The following is a 12,978-nucleotide window of genomic DNA, read 5'->3' as shown; positions in this document are numbered from 1 at the left end:
TGACAGCTCTCTGGAATGGTTTTTCATACTTTATTTAATGGCATCCCATTTGGCAAGGATTTGGGAGTTGTTCCAAATACTTATTAAATATCATTTGATCGAGCTCTACACCTGGAAATGAGGCTCGGTATCATCAACAAAGACCCCGGATCGGTGACCTCCTTTACAGCCACCATACAGGCAGATAACAAAAGCCGACTGTTCTGGGGGAGCTCCTAATCTGGATGCCAAATGTAGTTGAAATTGACTTAAAATTTTGAGCAATGAAGGGAATAAATGAATTGGGAACAAAGGAGGAAATCCATAGAAGTGGTAGTTTTCAGCACACAGTATTTCTTAAGTGCACAGAAGTCACAGTACAATACAGAGAATGATTCATCCAAATATCGCATTACAGTGTTGTTTATTGAGGCAGATAACCTACATATAATACTAAATAAGCGTGAGTTACTTGGTTAATTCCGCGTAGATGTCAAAACACAAATGGCTGTTACTAAATCTGGGATGTGAGCTATTCTGTACGGCCTGTTGTCTTTGCCAACCTTGAAATGCCCTCTTGGAGGCAAGCCCACCAGGCATGGTGGTTCTCCCCCACGTTTCCAAACTTCTGTCTGTTTCTGGTGCCCACATTCCCACTCTGGCTCTCTCTCTTAGCGCATGCTGCGGCCTCCTAGATTCATGCGAGTGGTTTAGGTGGGAAGGGACCTTCAAAGTTCATCTAGTCCAAAGCCCCTGCTGTGGGCAGGGACAGCTTTCACTAGATCAGGTTGCTCAAACTCCTGTCCAGCCTAACCTTGAATGCTTCCAGGGATGGGGCATCCACAGCTTCTCTGGGCAACCTGATCCAGTGTCCCAATACCCTCATCGTAAAAAGTTCCTTCCTTACGTCCAGTCTGAACCTACCCTCCTTCAGTGTAAAGCTGTTGCCCCTTGTCCTGTCACGATGGGCCTTGTTAAAAGGTCTCCCTCTGTCTTTCTTCTAAGCCCCCTATAAGTATTGAAAGGCAGCAATGAGGTCTCCATGGACCCTTTCCTTCCCCAGGATGAACAACCCCAACTCTCTGCCTTTACTCCCAGCCCCACCACCATTTTCGTGGCCCTTCTCTGGACCCGCTCTAACAGGCCCGAGTCCGTCTTCTGCTGGGGACCCCGAGGTGGACGCAGCACCCCTGCTGGGGTCTCACCAGCGCGGAGCAGAGGTGGAGAATCACCTCCCTCCTGTAACCATGAGGAAAAGACAGAGCGAAACGCAGCCAAGGCTGCAAATTCACACTGAGGCGCCATTTTGCAGACACTCCCTTCTGCCCCCTGGCTTTGCGGCTCCTCTGGGGAACTCTCCCCTGCCCAAAGGCTCCAAGGCTGTCCCCTCCACTCGGGGCGGGCTGTGATTGTGGCGGCAGCGGTGAGGAGGTGGCGGCCAGGCTGAGGGGGTCAGATCCCGCCGCCATCCCCCACAGCCCCTCAGGCAACGCCCTCACGGGCCCCGCCGCGCTCCTCCGCGCCAGCAGGGGGCGACAGCTGCCGCCGCCGCCGCCTCGCCGGGAGCCGCTCTTCCCGCCGCGCCGCTTCCGGGCCGGGCCACCGCCATGGCGACGGGCGCCAGGAGGGCCGTGTGAGCGGGCCGGGTCGGACCAGGCTGTGGCGGGGGGCAGGCCGGGGGGGCTCGGGTACGGGGGGTGTGGGGGGGTGCCGGTCAGTCAGTGAGTCAGTCAGTCAGTGGCATCGTCTCCCCGCAGGTACCCGCTGTTCCAGCTGGGCGGCCCGCAGCTGCGGATCTTCCGGCCCAACTTCTTCATGCTGGCGGTGCGGCCCGGTGTGCCGCAGCCCGAGGACACCGTCCAGTTCCGGGTCTCCATGGAGTGAGTACGTGAGAGAACGGGACGTGGCGTGGCGTGGCATGGCATGGCATGGCATAGCCCCCCGCAGCGGGAGCCATCGCGGGCCTGGGCCTGCCCTCCGCGGAAATGGCCCACCACCGCCCGAGGGTGCCGAGGGGCCCCCGCCACTTTTGGAGCACCACCATCCCCCCTTCCCCAGTGCCACACGTCCCGCCACACTGCCTCTTGTCATCTGTTTCTGGGCTGCAGCTTGTCTGGTTAGCTCAGGGGGGGAAGGTGAGGTGCCAGGTAGAGCCCTTTGGGCTGGAGGCGGAAGGAGCTTCTGCATCAAGACCTTTTAGAGGGCTGCGAGGGCAGTAATCTAAGTACAAGCTTAAGTAACTAACACTCGGGAAGCACCACTTCCCGAGTGTTAGTGGGGCTCAGCCTTCCCAGGCTTAAGAAGAATTTGCTTATGCTTGTGAAAACAATCTAGAAACAATGAGGTGATATCCAAGTATTTGTTGGGATGCTTTCATCCCGACTGATCTGGTTGCACACACTAAAGCCAACAACCCTATGGCAGGTCCTGAAAAGATCAGAAAATGCTGTTCAGAAGATTAGAAAGGATTCTCTTGCTGAAAACAGAATATATCTGGGGTTTTGAGTGTTGAGGCTACAGAGAGTAAAATATCTGTCATAGATACAGTTTATGGATAATGAATTGATGTAGCAGTGTGTGATCTATGTTGAATTTAAACTTTTGTGCAGTAAAGCTACCTTGGTTAAAAGGAGAAGACGTATTTATTCCAGAGTATCATCCAGTCATCATCCATAAATACTCTGGCTCTGTTTTATTTTATTTAAATATTTATACTTTTCCATCTTTCTTTTCCCAAAATGGTTTTGCATTGCCTAGAATGACAAAAGTGGATATCAAGAATTACCTTGAAAAAATATACAATGTGCCAGTAGCTGCTGTGAGGACGAGGATACAGTATGGTAAGTGCTGTTGATTAATCCAAAGGGATGAATACAGCATCCCTGTGCAGCTAGAATATGCTTTTCCTCTCAACAGGTCTATTAGATTTCAGCAAACTTTGGGTTCATGTGCTTAGCTGGTGACATCTGTCAGCTTAGCTGTTTATTTGTCCCTTCAAATGAATATGCACCACTTCATAATTGAATGCTTTGATTAGATTATGACATAAGTTTAGTCTTTAAAAGAAAAATCTGAATTTAATAAGCCTTATCATCTTGCCAGTTATCTAGCTTCTATTGTAGTTGGTACCATTTCTCCTTGAAGACCAGTGGGTGTCTCACTTCAGAAGGAACTTCATGTGTTTTAATAAAATTAGTAAATAAACTTATTTTCAGCCATAGTCTTTTTTAAAAAATACATGAGTTGAGATTACCAGGCATGCACACAAAGGAGGTGTTATGGTCTAACAAAAGGCAAAGTTTGTAGGGTAAAAAAGATACTCTATAAGACCAGTAGATAACGTCAGTGGAACATCTTGACAAACGTTCAATTTTTAATTACCTGTCATTACCACGTTTCTGCTACACACTTCTATGCTTCCGCTCATGGTGTTTCTCCCCTGTGCCAATACTACACAAAAAAGCAACACAAACACAACCCAAGAGAAAAAGAAGAAACATTGCTTGTTTAAGTTATGCTGAACTCTGGCTTGGAGCAGAGGGACCCACCTCTTACTGAAATAAGCTAAATTTATATAAGGTCACCTTTACATATGGATGCTTTCTTCTCTGACTGCAGTTTGCATGCAGTGCAAAGTCAGGAATATAATTTTCATGTTATTTACCTTTTTGATCACCAGGCAGTGCATTAATGAAATGGAGACTGACTTGTTGGTTACGACATCTTTTATGGCTGGGTTTTTCTTTTTTCATGCAGTGACTCTAGCAAAGGAATTGATTGATGTGTTTTTAATCGTAAAAATAGGGATGATTTTAAAAAATGGGTAGGAAAAAAGAGCTGTAATAGTGAAAAATGGAGAGTGAAAGAAAAAGCTTCAAATAAGGTTGTAAAACTCAGAACATATAGAAAGAAAAAGCAGACAGATCATCTGTAATATGTTTATGTGAAAAATAGAATTAAATGAAGTCTTAAATACCAGACACATGCAGTTCCAAACAGCACTGAAAAATATTCATGCTTCTTGTTATAACCATTTTGTCCCCCACCTCTAATGGAAGTGATGGTAGAATATATATGTTCAGGGATAAAAGAGGAAAGGGGGTTAGAATGTCAGATAATTTGAGAGCTTTAATCTCTGCCTAACATGCAGGGAATAAATTGGAACTTCCCACTCAGTTGTGACCAGCATACTTGCAGAAGGTTGAGGTGCTTTGTTTTTTTTGGTTGTGGAGTGTAATTCCCTGGTGTATAAACAGTAGATCCAGCTCATTAGCTGGGTTATAAAAAATTGACAAATTTGAAGCTGGTAAGTGATCAGTTCCTCCTTGTCTTCCTGCAGCTGTTGATGTTGGGAGGACAGTTTATCACCACTGGCCCCCTACTCAGGAGACTTATCTCCTTGGTGCTTTGCAAACTTTGTGTGTGACATGAAGGCACAATGGCTGTCAGAAGCCTGAGTCTGGTGATGCCTCGGTTCCCTACTTGGAAACAAGGAGAGTTATGTACCAATTTCAGTACATTTTGGTAATTGTGATACTGTGTTGGTACTGAAGAAAAAGTATTCTTCTTAACAATAAATCAGAACTAGTGAAGTCACCCCTTCAGCTTGGCCTTGCTTTGGGAACTTGGAAGTCCTGGGAAGTAAAAGGTGGGACTCTTCATTTCTGCAGGTGCAAACAACAAGAGGAATCACAAGAATCAGAGAGTGAAGAAGCCAGATTACAAGGTTGCCTATGTACAGCTGGTGAGTTAACATGGACGTGTGTGTGGAAAGAGGAAGACACTGTTAACCATCCAAGCTAGAATTAATGTTCACTGAATTGTCCGGTTGGCTGAATATATCTGCCAGTCTTCGAATAATGACATTTTCTTTAATACTTTCCATAATGTGTGAAGAGATTTAAATGACTCAGTCTAAAAATCAAATTCAAACAAATGGTTAGTTTTCAAGTCCCGTATTTGTTTGAGTTCTGTATGTAAGTTATGAACTGATGTCATACGGTGCTGCTTTGCCAGTGAGTTTCATGCTGACCCTGTACTCTGTGTGCTGGAAGGTTCACGACTTGTGTGGTTGATTGCTGAAATGTCCAGTAAGTGAAAGAATATATTGTAAGGGTAGGAACTTCTTATTAAAGCTTTTTGGATTTCAGAGAAGACTAAGGCATATTCCTTGGGGAGCTTTTAGTCATGTCTAACAAGCATGCTTTGTGGCTAAACCGGGTTCTGAAACGTATGTTGGTTGCCCAGTGGAAAAGGAGCTTCATGTTTTTACGAATTTCTTTCATAACAGGAGCATAGTATAGTTTAGACTTCTCTTGGGCTTACCTGTCTCTATGTAAAAAAGAAATGCAACCAGTGACAGAAAACCTCTTCACATACCAAAATTACATTAAAGGAATGCTATTTATGGTTGTAAAACCATAAGCTCAAAATTGCTGTTGGCAACACAGCCTCAGTGTTACTCCATCCTGGGACAAGGATTCAGTGTGGAGGGAACACTGTGTGATCTTAAAGGCTGCATAAGACTTCATACGGACTTGGTGTCAACCTAAGGAGGCACAGATAATGGGAAATCTGATTTTTTTTTTTTAATTTTTCAAAGTTTAAATGTGCTTGGAAGTTTTTTTCTAGGCCCCTTCTGGGAAGGGGAGTGTACAAAAAAAAAGTGAGAAGAGTGTGTTTTTCTAGACAGTCCTTACCTTTAAAAGAACACTATCAAGTACAATGTTAATAGAATGTAACAGAGTTGTATTTAGATGAGGACTAACCTTGATTTACTGTGCTGAAGTTAAAGGCAACCTCATCTCTGTGAGGATTTTGCATTACAGTGGCTAAAAAACACATTCCTTTTTCAAGGAAGAGTCTCTGCTTTGGTGGGCAGATTCTCCCTCCTGGATTGTCTGTGTTAGGTTTTTGTCTGTGAGAGATCAGGTATGAACAATTCATTAAGAACGCAGCTGAGGAATTGAATGTGAGGAGTGATCTTCTGTCTTACAAGTTGCTTTTTCTGAGTGTTGTTCCTTAGTAGGTAATTGCAAGCACTTTTCATTGTCGTGGCCTCCTGCTAGTGACTTCTTTGTGTTCAGAGATTCGTTTCCCAAAATTGAAGCAGACGTGGATTTTTACTGAACTGTGGTCAGTTTTCAAATTTTATTTCGCTGTATTTAATGCAGTCTTGTGTCTTTTGTCTGCTGAGTTGAGAAGGAGGTAATTTGCAACCCATCGATACTCGGGGGAAGGAGTGGGAAGCAAAATGCTGCTGTTCTGTGGAGCCAGTCGCTCGCTTAAGGCAGTGCCTTTGTGCATTTATTTCACATCAAACCTCTGAACCTAGAGCAGTTGCCATTACCTTAAGGGCAGCTCCATGGTGGTGAGGAGAATTACCCAAACTAGCTTAGGTACTGGAGGCAGTTGGACAGCAGTAACTCCGGTCATTCCTCCAGCCTCTCATTTTGCCTGCTGGGCAAATTAGCCTGCACAGAGCCCTGTGGTACTGTGGCTGAGGACTACTCTTGGTACACAAGACAGCAAATGTCCCTTACTGCATTGCCCTATACTGTAGTATCATCATAAGTTTTTAAAGAATGCCATGTTTTCTGTCTGACCTATGAACGGGGTCAGGGGACCACCTTTAGGTGTTGTACTTCATCCCAATTGAGGGAATCCTGGCCACTTACTAAGCCCGTGTAGCTCTTGTCAGTGATGCTTGGCCTGTGCATTTTCCCCTCACCTCATTCCTAGTCTCTTTGCTCTCTTTTTTCTATTGTTGTTGATGTGTCTTTTTGCTCTTTTTCTCTGTTGTTGGTGTCTGTTAATTCCTTTAACATTGAGGTTTGTCTGTCCTTTTTTTTCCCTTCTTTTTTCTCTTTTTCCTTTTGTTCTTTGCTTTTCATCACTAGCTCTGGCGTCTCAGACAATGAGCTCCCAGTTCTGTGTTCACACCAGCTTTAAACAGTGGGTGAGGCCAGAAACTCGGTGTCATTTCTGAAACTGAAGGTTTTGCCTTCATTCTCATTCATGGGGTGATTCAGGCCGTAACAGGCCCCATGCAGTCCATTGTTAATATCTGCCTAATTTAGGAAAGTCTTTGGTAACCACTGTAGAATCCTTATTTTCATGAGAATTAGTTTGCATCTGCCGTGAATCAGAGTAGCTGGGCTTTCCCACCATTTTTACCAGCTGCGTTTTCTCTCATTAATCCAGTTTCAAGTTAAAACTGCTTATGACTGGACAAATAAGGATGTGTTTTTGGGAGGTCTTGGGTTGATCTTCCGATTGCCCACTAGGTGGAAGTATTGCTCTTTCCAGCGTGACTTGGTAGCAGCTGTGGTGTGGATTACCTGAATGAAATTGAGTATATTCTCATGACCAGTTGCGCTTCTCTGCTTCATAAAACATCACCTTATGTGTCCCAGTGCAACGTACATATCCATTAACTTACTGCAAGTGTCTGAAAGGTGGAAGATGTATGAAGTCATAGTCAACATACCCTTAGGTGTCAGATTAATGCCACAGCTGTTCCACATGTAAGAATTGTTGTCCTTTCTCTTCCAAATACTATTTCTTGGAGATTCAGAGCTGTTTACTTTATTCTCAGGCTGTAACTGGACAAATACATGATCTGTCCAAGCATAATATTTTCACACTAAAAAAATACCTCAAATCATAGAAGGCTGTGGATCAACAATATCTTGCCATTCCAGAGCCTGCCTGCCTTTTTTCCCCTTTTGGAATGTGGTGAGAAAGGTTTAAGTTAGAGACTTACAGCCCTGGGTATCAAATCCTACTTTTTTACACTGTTTTATTTTTTTAATTAAAAGCAAAGCTGTATATCTTTGCAGAGTATATAAAATGAATATAATACAGCAACCCTTCTCCTTACTCAGTTATAATTATTCTAATGTTATTAAAAAAAAAAGAAGAAAGAATGCCAGTGGGAAACTACAGTTGCATCAACATCAGGGAAATGAAAAAAATCAGCAACATCCCCTCCTCCTCCTTCAGTGCTCTCACTCGTTTAGCTCAACAGGTGTTAGCACCCGTGGGAGCACAACTGTAGACAAGCCTCTGGAATCCAGACCTATTTTTAATTAAACCTGTTTTGAGAAATCTAATGGAGATGGCTGTAAAAAGGAGTCTGACCTTGTCAACATTAGGACTAACACCTATTTAGCTGCATGAATGATGGCACTGGTGGGAACATTTTTGCAAATGCTTTCTCCTCAAACCCTGTTTAAAGTGTCCAGTACATTCGTAGTAATTAATCCATTTAAACATCAGTTGTGACAGCAGTTCTCTTTTGACATGTAGTGAACTCATAGGAAACTCGGATGCTCTGTGCACTGTATCATTGCTGTGTGGGTTTTTGAAGTTGCTTTCCGTGCTGTTTTGCCATACATTTTAACATCAGATATTACCACTGCAGTAGTAGGAGAATTGTTCAAATGCACTGGATTATTAAACTCTAGCTGCATTTGCTGCTACTGCTGGATGAAATCCCGTGCTGTTTCGAGTCCAACATTTTTTTAGTTAACGATACTATAAACATCACTTTTCTCCTAATTCTGAAGGACAGTAGTAAGTGCTTCAATTATCTAAATAATCAGAAGATCTCAGAGTTGTTTACGTGATCAGTGTTTGCTGCGTCATTCCTACATAATGATATCTGTGCTGACCTTCCATTCCTAAACTTTTCGAGGGACGCAAAGGTCACAGAAGTATAAGTGGGTTTGTGCTAGATAATCCTTCCAGCAATTTTCTGACATGAGGCTCAGCAGTGGAAAGGCTAGCACTTGACTTCATAGGCCTAATTATGGTCACTTAACCTCTCATTAAAATGAATGGAGGCAATTTGTACCACTGGGTGAGATAACTCCTTCTACAAACAAGGTGTGTTTTCAGCCTTTCTTACTGAAATCTACGGGGAAAATACATGTTTGATGCTTAGGTCACTTTTTATCTTGAAGGATGTTAGCATTTAACAAATGAATCCTCATAAGACCTTGTATATAAATCAGTTTTACATTTGGGTAATGCTGAAGCAAGGATTAGAGTTGCACAGGACTAGAAGTTTAATGGCTCCCATTTCTGTAATCTAAACACTGGACCACACATCTCACTTGTACATAATTTTAGAATTTGTAGGAAAAAGGCAGGTCTCTGGGAAGACCCTAAATTGAGAACAGCAATGTGTAAAATCATCACATTGCCTTTATTTTTCAGATGTTTTAATACTGCCTCTCTGACTTGCTCTGTTTGTTTTCTTCTTTTTTTAACATTATAAGGGCTCACTTAGATATAAGAGCATGTGATGGTAGAGCTTATCCTGACAAACTCCAGAATGTCAGTGTATCACGTCACATTGGTGAAAAAGTTCTGCTGGCAGTGCAATTATCCAAGCAAAATGATTTTTTTTTGCCAGTCTGTTTTTTTTACAGGATTTTCATTTAGCACAGCTGTGTCAGGTAGAAAGGGATTCTTTTCTTCCTCTTTATCTATGCTTCTAACTAAGGTAGTTGTGCTGGCAGAAGTTCTAAGGGAGGACCAAGCCCTAGCCTTTTCAGACCCATTTCAGCTTATGTGAGTTTCTGTAATTCAGTATTTAAAGTTAAATGGCTTGCAAAAGGTAAAACAGTGAACAAATGCAAGTATAGGAATAAGGCAAAATTTTGCTTTCTGGTTGAATATGCCAGCATTTCATGTTTTAGCAGTTTGCAAACCAGATAAAACCCTGTTGAACTTGATAGAAATTTAATTGTTTGCTTTATTTTTGTTAGGATTTCATTCTGAGGATGCATTTATCATACTGTTATCAAATGCTTGCTGTATAGAAGGGAAAGCTTTTACAAAGCAAAAGTGTAAGAAAAAGCAGCACTGCATAAAGGAGTGCATAACGTTCTTTTGGTAGGCATTTTTTTGAGAAGGTGGCATATGAACATGAACCTCAGTAGCCTCTGGCATTATGTGAAAGATGCACTGAATGTAAATATGCCTGGAGAGACTCACAGTCCTTTATGTAAGTTGATGCTTTTTGGTATTTTTGAAATTTTGAAATACCCAAGATACAGGCTTCTTCTGAAAACTAGCTACTGAGCATGCACAACAGCTATTTTTCATACAGCTTTCATCACTTCAGAGTCTTACAGTGCAGTGTTACTGCATAGTATTGTTACTTAAGATTTATCAACCTTCAGTTCTCAGGGTGTAATGTCTTGGCTGTTTCGAATCGTGTCTGGCTGCCAGCCAAATCAGAATTTCTTCAGAAAACAAGAGCTGGAAAGAGCCAACTTGTCTGTGCTGATTTTGATTTATTAAAAGACTCCAGATACAGATTGACATTTTCAGCTCAATATTTGACTTTCACCAGCCTTGAAATGGGAACTGTGAGCACTTCGATAAACAGCTGAAAGGTTTGTCTGGTTTTGCTACAGCCTCTGTGCGTATCTTTTTTTTTTTTTTTTTTGTTTCTTTCCCCTCTTTTTAAAATAATAACTGTTTTGCAATGCTTAATGAATTACCATGGATGTTGTTAGTATGCTTTAGGGACAGCCTTCCTTCATTCCCCAATAAGGGAAGTGCATTGGTGCTGGAAGCATACCAAAATGGAAGTGCTGCATAACAAGAACAGTCCCTTACTACAGTGTTACCAATATAAATAGTTCTCAAATTTTCAGTGTAGGTGGTATGCCTACCATGTTAGCCTGAATTGTTTTTTGACTTGTTTAACTAAAATGGCTTCGTCTCCAGTGCAGACAAGTGCTTAGAATTGGCCCTGTCGGTTCTATAGGTACCACGGGGCTGAGTGAACTGCCTGCAGTGTAGTTAAAACACAGTATTTTTTTTGTAGCATAAACAAATTCTGTCCCAAATGCTTTAGCGTGCTAAAATCTTGTGCAGCACTTGGCCTCAAGGGTGCTTGCTGCTGATCCTACTGCAGGAAGATTTTCAGTAGGCTACAGCTTTGGGATTGCTCAAGGACATTGGTGAGGCCAGTTTCTCTGCCTTGGAGTGGAACTATGCTTTAACTGTCATAGCACAGCTATTATAAGCATACCTGTTGGTAATTTAAAGGTACAAAAGAGTTGAAACCCCAGAGTGTACACCATGGAAAGGAAAACCTTGATTTGTTCCAGTTGATCTTATCCAGGCTAGAATCGAGGACAGAGCAATGTACACAGCAGCTCCCTTGTTGTTTTTGTAGTATGGTCAGGCTCTTAGGAAACCCCCAAGAAGTATGCACTACAAAAACAACCGGAGCATTGCTTATTATGAGTTGATATTTCCTAGATTCTAGTCTGGATAAGCTCAACTGGGATAAGTCATGTTTTTTTTCTTTCCAAAGTGTATGCTTGAGGTTTAAATTCTTTCACACCTGTAAATTACCAGGTTGAGTGTATATGGCTAAATGAAACATAGCACACATTCAGCTGGGTCAGGGGCATGGTGATGGGGTTTTTTGGGTTTAATTATGTCACATTTCTGATCCCAAAATGTAGTGTAGGTAGCCATGTGGTGGAAGGCTCCTTTCATGTCTGTTGTGGAACCATTTAATAACTGGGCCTCCTGTTTATTTATTGCACAAATGTAAAGAATGGCTAATCTGAAAAAAACATTTTCATCTGAAGCAATTAAATGCTGTTGTTGAGATTTCTATATGCAGTATTCTGCCAAAGAATTTAATCTATGGTAAGATTTGTAAGTATTTTGGAGAGTAATTTTGGAGTTATGAGCTATTGGTTATGAGTTCTATTATGCAAAGTCCCATACTGAATGGAAGGGCTGATATTGTTGAGTTTAATGAAGTTGTGCTTAGTGCAAACACCACTAAAAAGTAAGTAGATAATGTTAATGGGATAGAACATTTCCACAGAATAATGGTTTCCTGCTGTTAGATAAAAACCAGAGATGAAGCAAATATTTATTTTCCAAGTGGGAGACATAGATCTGATGATGATGTTTCACTAAAATGACTTCTCTGTTAGGCAGAATGACTGATGCAGATGTAATCACTTTAATCTCATCAGTGATGTATTAGACAGATTGTTCCCTCTGTAATTGTTTTACACTATTGTCTTTATTCCTGTTGATAACAGACCTCTACTATCTGTTATTCCGTATTCCCACATTACACTCTACAGTAACAGCTGCTAGGACTGTTCCCTCTTATCCTTAGCTGGGATCTAAACAGCTATAACCACTACCCATATCCTCAGTGTTAACATAATGAATGCCTGCTCCACCATATATTTCCCTGATGGTGTTACTTTAACAAAATCACTTATTTTGCTCATCTTGCTTTTGCTGTATGACTCATACAACATCTCTGAGCTAGTTCAAAGTCTTTGACGAGGTGTCCATCTCCCGAGCTCTCATCTGTAAAAAAAGATGTCAGTGTCTTAATTAGCACACAAAAGAGGAGAGGCTGAAAGTTAGCTTTTGCGGGCGGGAGGGATATATGTATATCTTGGGGAGAGGGGTGGAAAGAGATCTTGGGAGGTAAGAGGTACCATTTTGCACTAGCTGAAACTCCAGGGTGGTCTTCCATTATAAGTTTATGCATCATAGCTACTGCAGAAAGGCTGGAATGTCTCTCTGACCATTTGTTTTCTCTTTAGGGCCAAGGACAAACCTTTCAGTTTCCCAACCTATTTCCAGAGAAAGAACAAGATGCAGAAACTCGCTCTTTTGATGACTTCAAGGATAAATATATGGAGAGTGAGAAGCAGAGGCAGAAAGGTGACCCCAGACGAGGTGGAGTCCCCGATTGGTTTGGACTTTGATGCAACAAGCCAGCTGCCTTTCTTTAGGCTCAGAGGGATTTTGATCAGCAGAACTTGCACCGTTCCCATCTTGTAATGACCAAATGTTTATTCTTGAGCAGCCCTTGCTAGGTGTCTTTTCTTCTGGCTGTTTGTGCATGACTACAACAAAATGGCCCTAAAGAAATAAAAAGGTAAAATAAATCCGACTGCATCAGGTCTTTCCTGTGAACTTGTGGAC

General features: G+C 42.2%; 1 protein-coding gene across 2 annotated transcripts; it reads left to right on the top strand.

Moving 5' to 3' along the window:
- Nucleotides 1–1,526: 1,526 nt before the first annotated feature.
- MRPL23 (mitochondrial ribosomal protein L23) lies at nt 1,527–12,969 on the top strand. 2 transcript variants are annotated; one of them, XM_063331701.1, is made up of 6 exons: nt 1,527–1,612; nt 1,737–1,859; nt 2,737–2,819; nt 4,650–4,723; nt 10,173–10,388; nt 12,594–12,730. In XM_063331701.1, exons 1-5 carry the CDS (start codon nt 1,587–1,589, stop codon nt 10,383–10,385), a joined length of 519 nt encoding a protein of 172 aa, XP_063187771.1. In that variant the 5' UTR covers nt 1,527–1,586; the 3' UTR covers nt 10,386–10,388; nt 12,594–12,730. The 2 variants fall into 2 exon arrangements, with proteins under 2 accessions (XP_063187771.1, XP_063187772.1); XM_063331702.1 differs by lacking the exon at nt 10,173–10,388 and having other exon boundaries at nt 12,594–12,969.
- Nucleotides 12,970–12,978: the final 9 nt, after the last annotated feature.

The sequence above is a fragment of the Chroicocephalus ridibundus genome, chromosome 4 (genome assembly GCF_963924245.1).
Source record: "Chroicocephalus ridibundus chromosome 4, bChrRid1.1, whole genome shotgun sequence".
Taxonomy (NCBI): Eukaryota; Metazoa; Chordata; class Aves; order Charadriiformes; family Laridae; genus Chroicocephalus; species Chroicocephalus ridibundus.
Note: the sequence above shows the minus strand (reverse complement) of the source record. Positions and strands in the feature narration are given on the sequence as shown.